Source organism: Engystomops pustulosus, chromosome 6 (genome assembly GCF_040894005.1).
Source record: "Engystomops pustulosus chromosome 6, aEngPut4.maternal, whole genome shotgun sequence".
Lineage (NCBI taxonomy): Eukaryota > Metazoa > Chordata > Amphibia > Anura > Leptodactylidae > Engystomops > Engystomops pustulosus.
The window spans coordinates 87,157,814-87,171,898 of NC_092416.1; the positions used below are offsets into that span (position 1 = coordinate 87,157,814).

Sequence of the window (14,085 nt, forward strand, 5' to 3'; positions counted from 1 at the left end):
AGCCCTCATCATATTCATTAAAGTACAATCAAACATCATTGCTTCCCTTCTATTTTTAGTACTGGTTTAGTTTAGATGTGTTTAACAGTGATCTGAAAATTGTTTGGTCTAAAATTCCAGAGTAAACGGCAGGGAAGGGAGTATCCCTGAAACAATACACTGAACTCTGCTCCATTGTCATTGGGTGAAGAATTTCATCCATGGTTACTTTAACAGGAAAAAACATGCTGAATGTTCTAGCAGACAGAAAAAAGTCTGTCTGCTATTAAGTAAAAACAGTTTAACCTTTGTATAATGAAAAGATTGGATATGTTATTATATATTCTGTCTATAGTTTCAAGCTGTATACAGTGCAATTTCCCTTGCTTAGTCCTAGGTTAGAATCGCACACACCCCTCTAAACACTGCCCAATGCATGATAAAATGTACAGATTATACCTATATTGTTCCATAGATTTTTTTACCTGTCACTTTTTCTGATACAGGCAGTCCCCACATTACATACGTACGTTACGTTTACGTACGTAGGTTCCAAAAGTTTGTTCTTAAAGGGATCCTGTCATCAGGAAGGTAATTTTACATGATGACATGTTCCGGTAACTTTTGGTATGTTGATTTTAAAAATGTCTTTATCGTACATAATTCTAGTACTTTTTAATTGTTTTACTGTACTATACTTTAATAACTTTAATATTACCTGGCTTCCTGCCATGCATGTGTGGTGAGTCCCGGAGAATGGGGGGGGGGGACAGTTCAAATGAGAATTATTTGTGGCAGTGAGCTAATGGAAGTGGGAACATAGAGCAGGGGAGGGCTGATGGAAGTGGGGAAATACAGCATGGGATAGGCTAAGGGAGGGGGAGGGCAATGAGTGAGGATAAGAAATTGAGAAGACAACTAGCCATATGGACTGCAAACACTCCCCTCGACTTGGGACCATGCACCGCTGATAAGGGTGAAATGAACATGCCAGAGGCTATTGGAATCTGTCATCATGTAAAAATGACCTTCGTGATGCAACTAGGGTTTGTCTATAAGTAAGGTGTTCTTAAGTCAGGGAATGCCTGTATTTCTGTGTTTTGAAATACTTAACATTCAACTACACCACATCAGAAACATATGTTTAAAGGAAACCTACCATGAGGAAACTACCATTAGAAGTAGATCTGATGGTAGATTCTTCCTGCTGTGGCTCCCACGCCTGCATTATTGCACAGTAGCTCCACAGAAGCCGGCAGCGCAGGCATGAGGGTGAAGAGGAGCATGCCGAGCATGCACAAGGAGGCAGCACTGCTAAGGCTATTATTACTAAGATTAAGTTTTTAACAAGTTGGATTATTAAATTACAGATTATGGCAGAGGCAGGCAGGGGGGATTTACCAACATCTCTATTTCCGATGTTAGATTCCTCTTCAAGAAGTATCAGGTGGTAAATAGATTGTGGCCTCCCCAATAGTCTACAGTTCTTAAATGATCTGATGTTTAGTGAATAAATACAGTATAATAACAAAACATGTTACAGCAAACTAAACTAACTAAACATATTACATGGGAACATTACCAACATTACTATATAGATACAGCAACTGAACTAAGCTAACTGCATAGATACAGTACCATAACCAAGGCTATTACATACATATGGTAACAAAATAACAACAAAGACACCAATTCCAAAATAACTACATAGAAATAGAACTGGAACCAAGGTTACTAAATAGATATGTTACCAGAACAAAGATTACAACAAAGATATGTTGTCAGAACCAAGATTACAAGAATAATAAATATTGGCAGCAGCAGGTACAATGTGAACTGCATCTCATACAACTCTGCACATTGAGTGGGATATGACATAATAACACCAGTACGTACAATGTATCCTGTATTTAACACCTATTACAGCTCTGTACACAGCTTTGTAATTAACAAAGCCGTGTAATGAGTCACTGTTAGGGGGCTTTATGAAAGGTTGAGGGCCTTGGCAATACCTTTCCACGGCCCAGCCCTTCTCTCTAATGCTAACCCTGCCGGTGCACTGTTTTGCAATAGCTCCAGAGCCCTTTCACTCCTGGAAGGGTGGGCCCATGACTTGAATCAAAGTAAACCCCCCCTGATGGCAGCCCTGTCTAGCATGTCGTATCAGATTATGCTAGGATCTAAATTTTTGCTATAGCTGTAAAGGCACAAATTGAAAATTATCATCTGAGAGGATCAATGTTGTCTTGAATTTATCTACTCACTAGAACAGTCAGCTCACTGATGCCCACTATTTCTAATATGTCTTATTCAATGATATTTTGTTTTAATATTAAGCACAATATTCAATATAGAGGCAGAACTGGAGTCTAATAATTTTGGATTCATACCCTCCAGTGTATTTCTCCATGAAACAATTCTGTCTTGGCAATGTCTTCCCTGTTCCATGCTACTGCTAACTTCAGCTCATCCAAGTATTCTGTGGCATCGCTAGACTGCTTCTTACAAGCTGTGTTATAATGGGAAATAAGAGTTATTTGCATGTATATATTGTAAATACATTATACAGCATTAACCATAGCACTAAAATATTTACCTTTTACTAGAGCTTTTAAAATCACAGTCTCAAAATCCTCTGTTCCATCTGCATTCGAATATACGGTGACCAGATCTCGATTTTCTACAATTTTCGCAATCTGAATTTTAAAGAAGTAGCATAATCTTAAATAAGTCTTATGACTATCTCTACTATTTAATGGCATAATTCAAATTCACATAGCATTCAGTTACAGATATTACCGTATTTTTCGGACTATAAGGCGCACATAAAAACCTAAGATTTCCTTAGAAATACAAAGTGTGCCTTATAGTCCGGTGCGCCTTATATATGAAACAAGCTCCGGGCCACGGCAGACCAGAGCCGCGGCTGCGACCCTGCATGGTCAGCAGTACTAAAGGGGGACAAGGCAGTGACTGGAGGAGACAAGGCGGAGGAGGGCAGCGGACCCTACTTACACCGCCGGAGATCTGCTGTCAAGGGTCTCCGGTAGCGGGAACTGCAGACCACAGAACAGTACTTACTTACAGGCACGCGGCATGAACAACAGGCTCCCTTAGCGCAAACCAACATAGCGCGAACCAACTTCTGCCGGGTGAACGGACCCCCTTCTAACCATGTCCCTGTCTGACCGCTCACCTCTGCTCCGCGGCTATTCGGGGTGCTGACAATTGCCGGGTCTGTGGAGAGTCGCTTTAACAGAGCTGGTTGCGACCTCTCCGCTCGGCATCCAAAACACGCCCCCGGACCTCCTTCTAACCCAAACAGCCACCAGGAACCTGCGCCTTATAGTCCGGTGTGCCTTATATATGCACCTAGACATCATAGCTGGCCTTTATTCATAATGCGCCTTATAGTCCGGTGCGCCTTATCATCCGAAAAATACGGTAGATATTCTAGTTATAAATCATAAAAAATAAACTTATTACATGAAAAAATTACATTAAAAATAATACAGACCTTTCCTATCATTTTTGTTAAATTTTCTCCAGGGAAGTGTTGTTTTAATTTCTCTTCTATCAGACTACGGATAGATTCCATGGTAAGTGACTCTTCTAAGATTTCAGCCAGACAGTCGGCAACACCACCAGAACCAGCCACCAGAAGACATGGTATAGGACTCATTGTAGCTTTGTAAACTCTCTAGAAAATTTAAAAAGAAGGCAGGTTACATCTAAATTTTAAACACAACCTGCAGAAGAATTAAGACACAAACAAAAGGGCATGCTGGATGAGTTGACCTCAAGAAGACAAGTGGGAGATGAGAAAGACAAAAAAATACAAAAGAAAGGCAAACAGGAAAATAAAAGAAAGACAAAGGACAGAAGAAGAAAGGGACAGAGGTAGGAAGAGGGACATATAAAAAATGTCGGTGAATAGACCAGTAAAGAGTTAGACCCCACAGTCTTATTTTGTGCCAGATATGTTGGGTGTTTTTTCTTTAGTAGTTTAGGACTTTGGAGTTGTACTGTAGACCAGCCTTTAGTTGGTTTTATTTACAACTCAATTTTCTGAAGCTTAGACTTCATTTTCTGGTGCAAAGACTGAATTTTCTGCCATATTGATTAGGCAACACCCCTTTTCAGCTAAGTAGGAAAACGGACCAAAAAGTGGTCTAAAACCTTCAATAAACATGTGAAAATGACTCCAGTATTCTGGCGTAGACAGAATCTCCCCCAATGTGTTTTGGATCTAAAAATGTAAAAGTTCAGGCTCCTGTCTTGTGTGGGACCCCTGCACACTCGGGCCAAAAATAAGGTTATGTGTCATGCTTTGCTGGCCTCTTTACACATACATCTGAGTTTTGTTAATTTGTTTTTTCATTCTTTGTTCACAAAATAAGCATTGGAAAAAAGAGGTGAACATGAGAGGGAATTAAGTTGGAGGATAAGAAGGTCAGAATTGTAAGCATTGGAAAAAGACAAAAAGTTTTGTATGCAGGGGAAGACAGTGAACAGAGGTCGAAAGAGTTGAATACAATTTAGAAAAGATGAGAAGGATGGAAAATTAGATGATGCATGTATAGAAAATGAGTTGGTGAAAAAGACTAAAGAGGATGAAAAGAGGAAAAAATTTAAAACAAACAAAACGTAGAAGGAGAAAAAAGAATTGCTGCCACCTTGTCTGAGCTTCTGTTGATAACATTTAGTAGTATGCTTTACAGCAGCTCACGGTCAAAGGCAGACTGGAGCTGACTCATTGACCTCTATAGAAAGTTTTCTACAAGTGTTCAATACTGGGAGTGGAGCAGATAAACCATATCATGTACTGTCAGAAGTAAGTGCAATAATGGAGATGTATATACTGAGAGAGATATATGTTCTATTGTAATCCTGTTTATATGTCTGTGATGTAAAAAGGTGACAAAAAATACTTTATAGAATAAGGCTGCTTGCCCTTGGAAACAGACCAATATATTGGTCCGATTCCACGGACTGCACACATTGGACAAGAGTCCTTGCATCACACAGAAATATTAAACCAACATGAGGAGAGAAAAAGAACTGGACCGCACATCCACACATGATACAATGATCTACTGCCGCTAGGCTAATTATATATAACGAACTCGAGGTTCTTAGTTACATTTTGATCAAATTGTATAACCCCACCAACCACTTCAAGATAACCTCTTTTTGGTGGGTCCCTACACTATTGTGTGCGGCATCACATGGCGTCCACCACCGCCGCAGCACAGCGCCGGCAGGGACCAAGACCCGGTTGCCCCCCAGCATCCGTACTGGCAGGCATAGCCCCCATGGCTCCAGGCCCGGGTCCCCACCAGCACCGCACAACAGAAGCAGCGGACACCATGTAATACCACACCATGTGAACAGGAAAAAGGCTCACCATGTGTGAACAGGTGTTGAATACTCACTGTTCTATGTAGTATTCCATGTTCCATGTGTATTAAGCAAAGACTCCGTGTCTGCCACCCAAACTGCAATTCAATTGGCAAACAGGGAGTCCTTTTATCATATTTCTGTATGATGCAAGGACTTCTGCTCTGTCCAATGTGTGCAATGTGTGCAGACCAACAGTCTTTATAAAGGCTTAAAGGGGTTTGCCCATGAAAGAAACTTGTCAAATTGTAATCCCCTAGTGATGTTTACACAAAAAGATAATTTTGCTATGCAATTTTAGTTAGTTTTATTGCTGTCTTAGTTCATATCACTCCCTAGGCTGGTCAGTCTAAGATTCCAGAGTGTGGGCGGGCACTAGCTTAGCAGAGACTTCTTGATTCCTCTGTGCTATGTGGTGCTGTATGCTTACAATGTGCTTAGATTATCAGGGTACAGGGTTTAGCTCCACTTTCATTTAGCTTTTGAACACATAACCAGTATCTGACACAAACAGAGAGATGAGACAGATCAGAGATATAAGATGGATACTACCTCGCCTAATTAATAAAACATATAGTAGTCGGCCCTTCCCCTCAGATCAAGACTTTATCTTCTTTGTAGAGCTTCCAATGTCTCCTCTACATACGACTGATGAAAGTGAAAGCACGCTGCTGCAGAACGAGGGAAGTGCCCTCCATGTTCTGGCTTCACAGGATTCTACACTATTTCTCCCTCCCCTCTGCACTTCCACCCTCTCTCTGCCTAATGTAGTATGAGGGCAGCATAGGACGTTTAAGGACACAGTGGAAGGAGGGGGGAGTGCTCCTGCAGAGCTTAACAGCCTGTGAAGCTGCAGCTCTTTCACCATCATTGTACCACTGTGCTCTTTGGAGTAGCTATTTCCCAATGACCATAAACAAAAATAGTCCTGTGTGGTATTGGGATACAGGTCCAACAATATGTTTTTGTTACGACCGTCAGTTTTTTCATTGTATAGAGTCACACTCATGGTTTGGTTGAATGACACAGTGTCCTCCTTGGGGTCCGATGCCTCGCTGTGCGGGGCCTTGCAAATAATGGTGATTATCTTTGCGTCCTCCAAGTGAGTGTGCGCAAGTGCGCTACACTCCGTCAGATTAATAGAATTGTCGATCTCCAATTTCAGGTTGGAGTGTACGCTGGTGCATTGGACTCCTAACTTTTTAGCCTGTGAAGCCTCTGGTAAAACCCTACCAGAGGCCTTCTGGCCTTCATTAGCATAATTTTAAAAGTTGTACTAAATTCTTACCTCTAACATTTTGGATTCTCCAGCAATAAGCATGCACAAAACTGGAATTTCAATGCTTCCTTTGCCTAAAACAATTAATGTGGAAATAAATAAATTAATATAAATTCTTGTAGCTTTTGTAATTTATTTTAAAAACACATGGTATTTTTAACAATTACAATCTGTTACAATCTAACTTTAATGAGTTTTCAGGACTACCTAAAATGTTTGCAGCAATATTTGTGACACATAAGGCTAGTTAATTAACATTTTATATACTTTTTTAATTTTAGCTGTATTCAGTGTACAGTACATTTGTGAGGGTAGTGGAGATTTGACATTTATAATATATAGTTACAGAGGAAGACAACTCCCTCTGATAAAAACCTTACAGCTCTGCTTAATCCTATAATTTACATTGATTACAGGACCGTTTGATCCAGTAGATATAACAGCTCTGCTGATGTCTCTGTTTACTAGAGAATTCTTGTTTAGCAGTATGCAGTGAATTAACAAGAGGACAGAAGCAGTAATAAACCATTTCTATTTTATCCTCACAGACGTGCAGAAATGGTGGTCAGTTTTACTACTTTAACACAAGTTAAAGTGGGATTTTATCTTACTAAGGCCATGGAATCATGTTCTTTAATAAAGATTTCTCACCGCCTACTCCAGTTTTCTGTCTGGATATATGCTCCTCCAGTCTGAATCTAAAGCTGGTTTCTCCTCCCATTTGTTCAATAGTTCCATCATCTGCTAAAAGGAAAACTGAATAATTGTTGTCCAAAGAATATGTTGGTCCATCCACATTTTCCATATAATATTTTGCAGGAAAAGATCCCTGTGAAAAGGAAATCCAGACAAGAGTCAAAAACAATCTTAAATTTAACCATCTATTCCACACCTGAAACTGGGAGTTTTACAAGTTGTAATTGGCATTTTTGAGTAAATAGTACAACATCATCCAGGAAATCATACCTTAGGGTTCACCAGACTATGGCGGTTATTTACAATTCCCCACGGTGCAATGCCCATTGCAACCACTTTGGTCCTAGAATTGGAGCTTGCAGTGGCATGGTCTCTGACAGCTTCACCAACATATTTTCCAATTCCGACCTGCATCCCTCCAGTCATTATCCAGGCACCTGTCATTTGACATGGCATTTTTTATGTTGTATTAATTTTGATAAAGTTGTTTAATGTAACATAGACATTGCAGTGAGACAAAGTATGATACATGTTAAAATATAATGCACAAAACCGGATCAAAGAGAACCTTCCAGTAAGCTGGGGAAACAAAACTATATAACAGAAATGTTATGTATCCGGCCATACACTTTCAGCGGTTATCTCCCCTATACACATGCTAAGCTTATAAAGCTCACTAATGAGTGACACCAAACCACTTATACCCTGACAAGATTTTTCAAAAGGCAGCTGTCATTTTATTTTCTGTAAACATCCAACGTTGGGCGAGGCATCTTAACCAGAGAGGTAGAGCAGAACTATTGCACGAGTATTTCTCCCATGTTTCCACTTTTCTTCATACCTTTACATTTGAAATGTTGCCACATATGAAATTTTTTTGTCCCCCTCCCTCAAATTACAGGCCTAAGTACACATGGGCACAACACCCAAACTCCTGCAGGTATAACAGACATATCATAGATTACATTGGGACGACCTGAATAATTCACATACCATTAACCCTAGTTGGTGTGAATGAATCACCTCTTCATAGGCAATAAGCAGATTGGTGTATACAAAACCAGTCCCTCCTCGGTGGTGAGGGGAATGGATGTGTAAACCAGCACAAGCATCCTTATGCAGTCCATGTTTCCTTCTTTCTTTGCATATGCAAAAAAACCCAAATCAGGTAACATATATGCAAGGTTACTGAACCAAACACTTGCCATTTTTCTTTGTTGAACTTAAAAAAGATAGGTCATGTGAAATCAGCCTCATTGATCACTTACCTGTGCTCTGAGCTGCCTTGACCAATCCCTTCCTCAGGATATCCTTTAGCCATGTTTTCATTTTAAAGTCTCCATCTCCTCCTACTACTGACACCACCAGGTTTGGTGGTGGGATCTTCCAATTGTGAGTTATAAGGTTGTATACGCTGGAGGGGTCAGTTTCATTTGATAAGCGAATAAACTGGGAAAAAAAAAGAAAATGTAAAATCACCAAGTTTCATTTAGGCTCTAGACTCTATAGAGGAAAAACATATACAATTTGTTATCTAGTTTTAATAATTTTTTGTTTTATTGTAGATTTCTGTTTCCACTATTTTCAGTCCATTGTTATAGGTGCAGTAATCTTCCCTGAGATGACATTTAGTGATATGCTTCACAAGAGCCATCAACTTACTGATGTCTACAGAGAGTGTTCTAGACATGCTATGTGTAAAAATAAGCTTTTCCACCATCTATTGTAGTAGTGGATGTAAGGAAGGTGTGTCCTATAGAAGTGCTATCTCCTTCTGTAATCCTATCTGTCTCGACTGTAATGCAAATGACGGCTGCACAGAAAACCTCTTCAAAATTAACAGGTGTCTAGTCACTTAATAAATTGCAGGGTATTGTAATGTTTTATTTAATAGAGACAGTGACATTGAAATATACTGTATATACTCAAGTATAAGCCAACCCCAGTATAAGCTGAGGCCCCTAATTTTACCACCAAAAACTGGGAAAACCTATTGACTCAGGTATAAGCCGAGGGTGGGAAATGCATTGGTCACAGCCTGCCAGCCCCTCTAGTATATAGCCAGCCAGCTCCCAGTAGCCACTCCAGCAGAGGTGGTTGTATCCAAAGAGTCAGGCTGGTTTCTAAGGGACCATATGACTACATTAATGAGAAATTATCTTCCCCCAGGTATAATTTTTTTAATAACATCTAATTTTAGAAATGTTTATATATGGCAGATTAATGAAAAAGAATGTGAATGCCCAGATGAGAATACCCCTTTAAATCCCATGCGTAGTCCGAATCCGTGGGATTGTCCGATGGCCCGGCCCCCGATTTGTGTGGCGTGAAAGCCGACGCGATTGTGAAACAATCCGATTGCGTGCGACACAATCCCTGGCGCAATCCCCGAAAAGTCGGGAAACCCAACGAAAATGCGTCCACAGGACCCTTAGTAACTAAGCCCCATTCTCTTTTAAGTAGAACTACCCCCCCCCCCCCCATTATATGCTTCTGATGGATGGCAGTCAATACACACATTTCATGGATGATTTGTATCACCAGAATAGGCAAAATAGAGCTATGGAGAAAAATAGTGTAGGAAGGAGGGGGGATTAGCCAGCTTACCCTCTGACTGACTGTAATATGTTAAAATGACATAGTGTAATATCTCCTGGCAAACGTCCTCTGCATTTTGGATTGAAGTATAACATCCTTAATCATGGTCTATTCTGGTCCATGGATGCTATGCACTATTTGCCTACATAAAGTGGTATGTTTATGTATTTATTTTAATGTCATATAGGAATTCATATGTTGTAAGTAACCCCATCTCACACTTCCGATTTGATGTATTGACCATAGTGAACAGATTGTGATATAGTAACATGAAGATAATAATATCAGTGTGATTGGGCTTTGTATGAAATCAGAATGGCATATGTGTAAGCAACTAGCGCATTGCACCCTGGGACCAGTTTAGACCAAGAGTAAGGACCTTCTTATACTTATGTCAGAAGCGTGTCAGTCATTGGCCAGGAAACGTAACACCATGCGGTTGTAACACATTATGGTTTTAACTATACTTTTTGATTCACTGACGTTTGAGTGCTAGATGGGACATTTCTTTAAAGATTGAGCTGTGTTCATCTAATGTATTTGGCCACTCTTAGGATAGATGCCCACGACTGCCAATTTGCGACTGTCAAACATGACTTTTTTGTGACTGAGTTGCATTTTTGTGGTATCATCTTTTGAAAGATCCATACGAACTATAGTCTGAGTGACCCATGAATTCCGGTTCAGACTAGGACATGCTCCACTTTTTAATAAACATTTGCACAGTCCTTTCCAAAAATGGGCATGGGCACTGATCCCATATAAAGTATTTCATTTAGTGCAGCTCTGGCTGGCATAGATGGCACACTGATGTTTTCCACTGCCAAGGGAATGGGCCCTTAATCTTCACTTTTATCAGGATTGATATGGAGTCAAGAACAATGTTCATAGCTGAATGCAGGTGACAATCAGCATGAAATCATAATATGTGTGTCGCTCAAGAAGACTGTGACTTTGGAAGTATTTGCTGAAAAGTCTGAGTAACGTATACTGTCTCACAGAGAGATTTGCATAGTGTCCTTTCACAAAGCCCACAATTGTACGTCTTCTTGTTCCCAGGACGTGGGGCTCTAACAGTGACCTGCTTTGAATGGCTGTCATGTGAGCTGTTCTAGTGAATGCTTGATAAACAACTTATGACCGGACTAAAAATAGCTGACAATATAGACAGGGAAGTCAAACCACTGCCTCAAATATGAAAAACATAATATGGTGCCCTGGTTACAGTATATGTAGGTTCCCTGGTCAACATAGAGTGGCTCCCCTCGACCCTGACAACTAGCATATGGAGCACATGCTACAATAGCCCCTTCAAATATGGCTTTTATAAGGGTCTTTTTTGTAATAGACAGATCCTATTCATATAGCCTAATAAAACATATTAGTGTAATAGGGAGGAGTTCCCTACCTTGTGCCCCAACATGTCAGTTTCAGAAATAAGACCAGTTGTAATTATTACTGCACTACACTGGCTTAAATAGGGAATGTCAGGCATTAAAGGAAATCTACCATTTTAGACCCAAACATACCTGTACTTAGGGGTAGATTGGTGGATGCTGGAGGTGGTCTTAATATGGCACAGAAATCCTTAGTTTCGTCCAAAAATAGATTTATACACCAGCCAAATGAACCCATCAGGCGTTCTTAGGCCACTTAGCAGTACGGCCATGCTTACTTAAGATACAGTGCTCAAGCCTTAGCTCTCAATAGCGACAGTGAGAGGGTGGTGGGAGAACTTACAAGCATGCAAGTCATGTGCTTTGTTATGCAAGTGATGAAGCGCCAAGCGAACTGTGTCGGGTGCCCAGGAGCGCCGAATGGGTTCATTTGGCTAGTGGACGAAACTAAGGATTTCTGTGCCATGTGAAGACCATCTCCTGCATCAGCTAATCTACCCCTAAGTACAGGTATGTTTGGGTCAGAATGACCATCTTGAAATGGTAGATTTCCTTTAAGTGTTATGGATATGATTTTCTAGTGAAGTTATTGAAGCTAACCTGACCTAAGACCGCAGAGAGACAACACTTCTTCCATGACCTTGAAGAAGCATATCATGTTCCTGGCTTACAGACTCCTTACAGACAACCCCTAGTTAAAGAAGGACTTCTCTGCCCCCTGTGACCTCTGGTGAAGCTCTCTGGATGCTTTACTTTAGTAAAGTGTCTGCAATGAAGCTTTACTGCTGAAATGTTGCTGGAGTTGGAATAAACACCCTTTTTTCACTACATTGGAGTGCTGCTATTTTCTTTTGGATATCTTCTGGATTCTCATTGGTGAGAGTGTAGGATAGCGCCCATCCCTTTGCTAACACTAGGACTGTGCTCTGTGCTGCTGTGTTTTGAATATATATATATATATATATATATATATATATATATATATATATATATATATATGCAGGTACACGAAAAATCTGCTGAATAGATCCATCAGTAGGCATGGAACTCCTGGCACCTTTCAAATAAATAGAGAGCCTGTGGAAAATAGGCCTTTTTAATGATCAAACACTGGCATAATAATTAGAACTTATTGCTATATGAACCTTCCCACCTTGCTGTGCTTCTTCCCTGCTCCAACAAACTCAATATCTCCATAAGCATCTGTTGGCTCTTCGGTTGTGTGCTCTTCTGAGGTCCATGTGCTCACAATGGCAGCTCCAAAGTTGTCCTCCATGGCCACCGACACATGATTTTCCTTTAACAGTCCACACTGACAATAGGGACCTTTTCTGTGTTTCAAAACAAAGTAGCAGAAAAAGCAGGAAAAATTCACAATTACTAAATTACTATATAATTATACTGACAAAATATTACATAGATGTGCTTGAACTGTAAATGTAAATTGTTTAGCAGGGTATCACCAACATTTAAAGGGCTTAGTGTGGCACTGCTAAATCCATGTATAAGATGATGATCTCTTCATATACAGTAGACAGTGAGGTGTGGAGAAGACCATTGCAGAACTCCCAATACCATACTGCTGTACCGTGCAAGAGCTGAAGTGCTCCAATATTGCTACATTTACAACATTTTGGTTATATTTGTTATATTAATACTGCAACTTTTCAGTCGTGTGTATTGCACTTATTATAATATGCATAACAGCATATGGATAAATGTGCAAACATGATTATTATAATGATGCGACTTTGCAGTGTAATATGTGTGTGCAGACTACTGGAGCAGATAACAGGGCTCAAAGGTGCATTAGTACACACCTGATCTCTATCATGACCATTATAAATGAAGATAACCTCTAGCATTTTGTTATAATGTAAAAGCATAGCATATCTTTTAGAATTGTTGACCCCTCATTTGTGCAGTTCAAGGACCATATACCCCCCAATGACCTCTGCTCTCAGAACTAGCCTTTGACATACTAATATTTTACTCCTAGGTTACCATTGTGTTTTTTAACTTCTTTTTATCTTTATTGAAAATATGAACACACAGTCATAAAATATAAAATAGTATCCAAGTACACAACATATTGATCTTACTTCTCTTATCACAGTTTAGGGATATAATTGGAGTTGTACTTTTAAACAGTCCAATATTACAGTACCACATGGGGTCTGAATGGATGCAGTGACTTAGAATTGAGTACAGAATTGGACTAACATATTTTGAGATCATCAAAGAAAATATTCCTGAAAACACAAACTACATTTATACAGGGTCATAGTATAGTGTCTGTTAACTATTGTAAAGACGTTTGGAGCACCAGGGGATATATTTGCTTATGCTCCAAACAACTCATCCTTACCAGAGACATCCTTCAGTGGAAGAATATATAATGTATATACACAACTGCTAGGGGTCTGAGGGTCTCATACCCCCAAAAGAGGGTAAAAAAGAATTAATAGTATATGTGCTTTAATGTGTAGATTCCTTTAATTGGAAGAAGGAAACAAAACCTCTGTGTGAGCCACGAGACAGACAGCATGATGGTGTCCTCGCACACCAGCTGTGGCAGAAGATTCTGGCTGTAGAGGCAGCTGTCATTGTGCCATTGGATCACTACATAAATAACTTTTAATATCTTACTATTGGCCACATTTAAAAGAGACAATGTGGGTGAGTGTGTGGCGTTTTACATATATATATTGTAAGTGTTCTTGTATATTGTACGTG

General features: G+C 39.9%; 1 protein-coding gene across 3 annotated transcripts in view; it reads right to left on the bottom strand.

Annotated features, from left to right (window-relative positions):
* The window catches only part of TRPM4 (transient receptor potential cation channel subfamily M member 4), a 65,747-nt gene that overhangs the window by 23,201 nt on the left and 28,461 nt on the right, over positions 1 to 14,085 (bottom strand). For all 3 annotated transcript variants that reach the window (XM_072110245.1, XM_072110246.1, XM_072110247.1), the window contains exons 3-10: positions 12,503 to 12,680; positions 8,623 to 8,803; positions 7,625 to 7,791; positions 7,310 to 7,487; positions 6,668 to 6,732; positions 3,497 to 3,679; positions 2,576 to 2,675; positions 2,370 to 2,488 (exon numbers count right to left, since the gene is read on the bottom strand). In XM_072110245.1, coding sequence (XP_071966346.1) covers positions 2,370 to 2,488; positions 2,576 to 2,675; positions 3,497 to 3,679; positions 6,668 to 6,732; positions 7,310 to 7,487; positions 7,625 to 7,791; positions 8,623 to 8,803; positions 12,503 to 12,680 — 1,171 coding nt within the window. The remainder of the gene's footprint in view (positions 1 to 2,369; positions 2,489 to 2,575; positions 2,676 to 3,496; positions 3,680 to 6,667; positions 6,733 to 7,309; positions 7,488 to 7,624; positions 7,792 to 8,622; positions 8,804 to 12,502; positions 12,681 to 14,085) is intronic.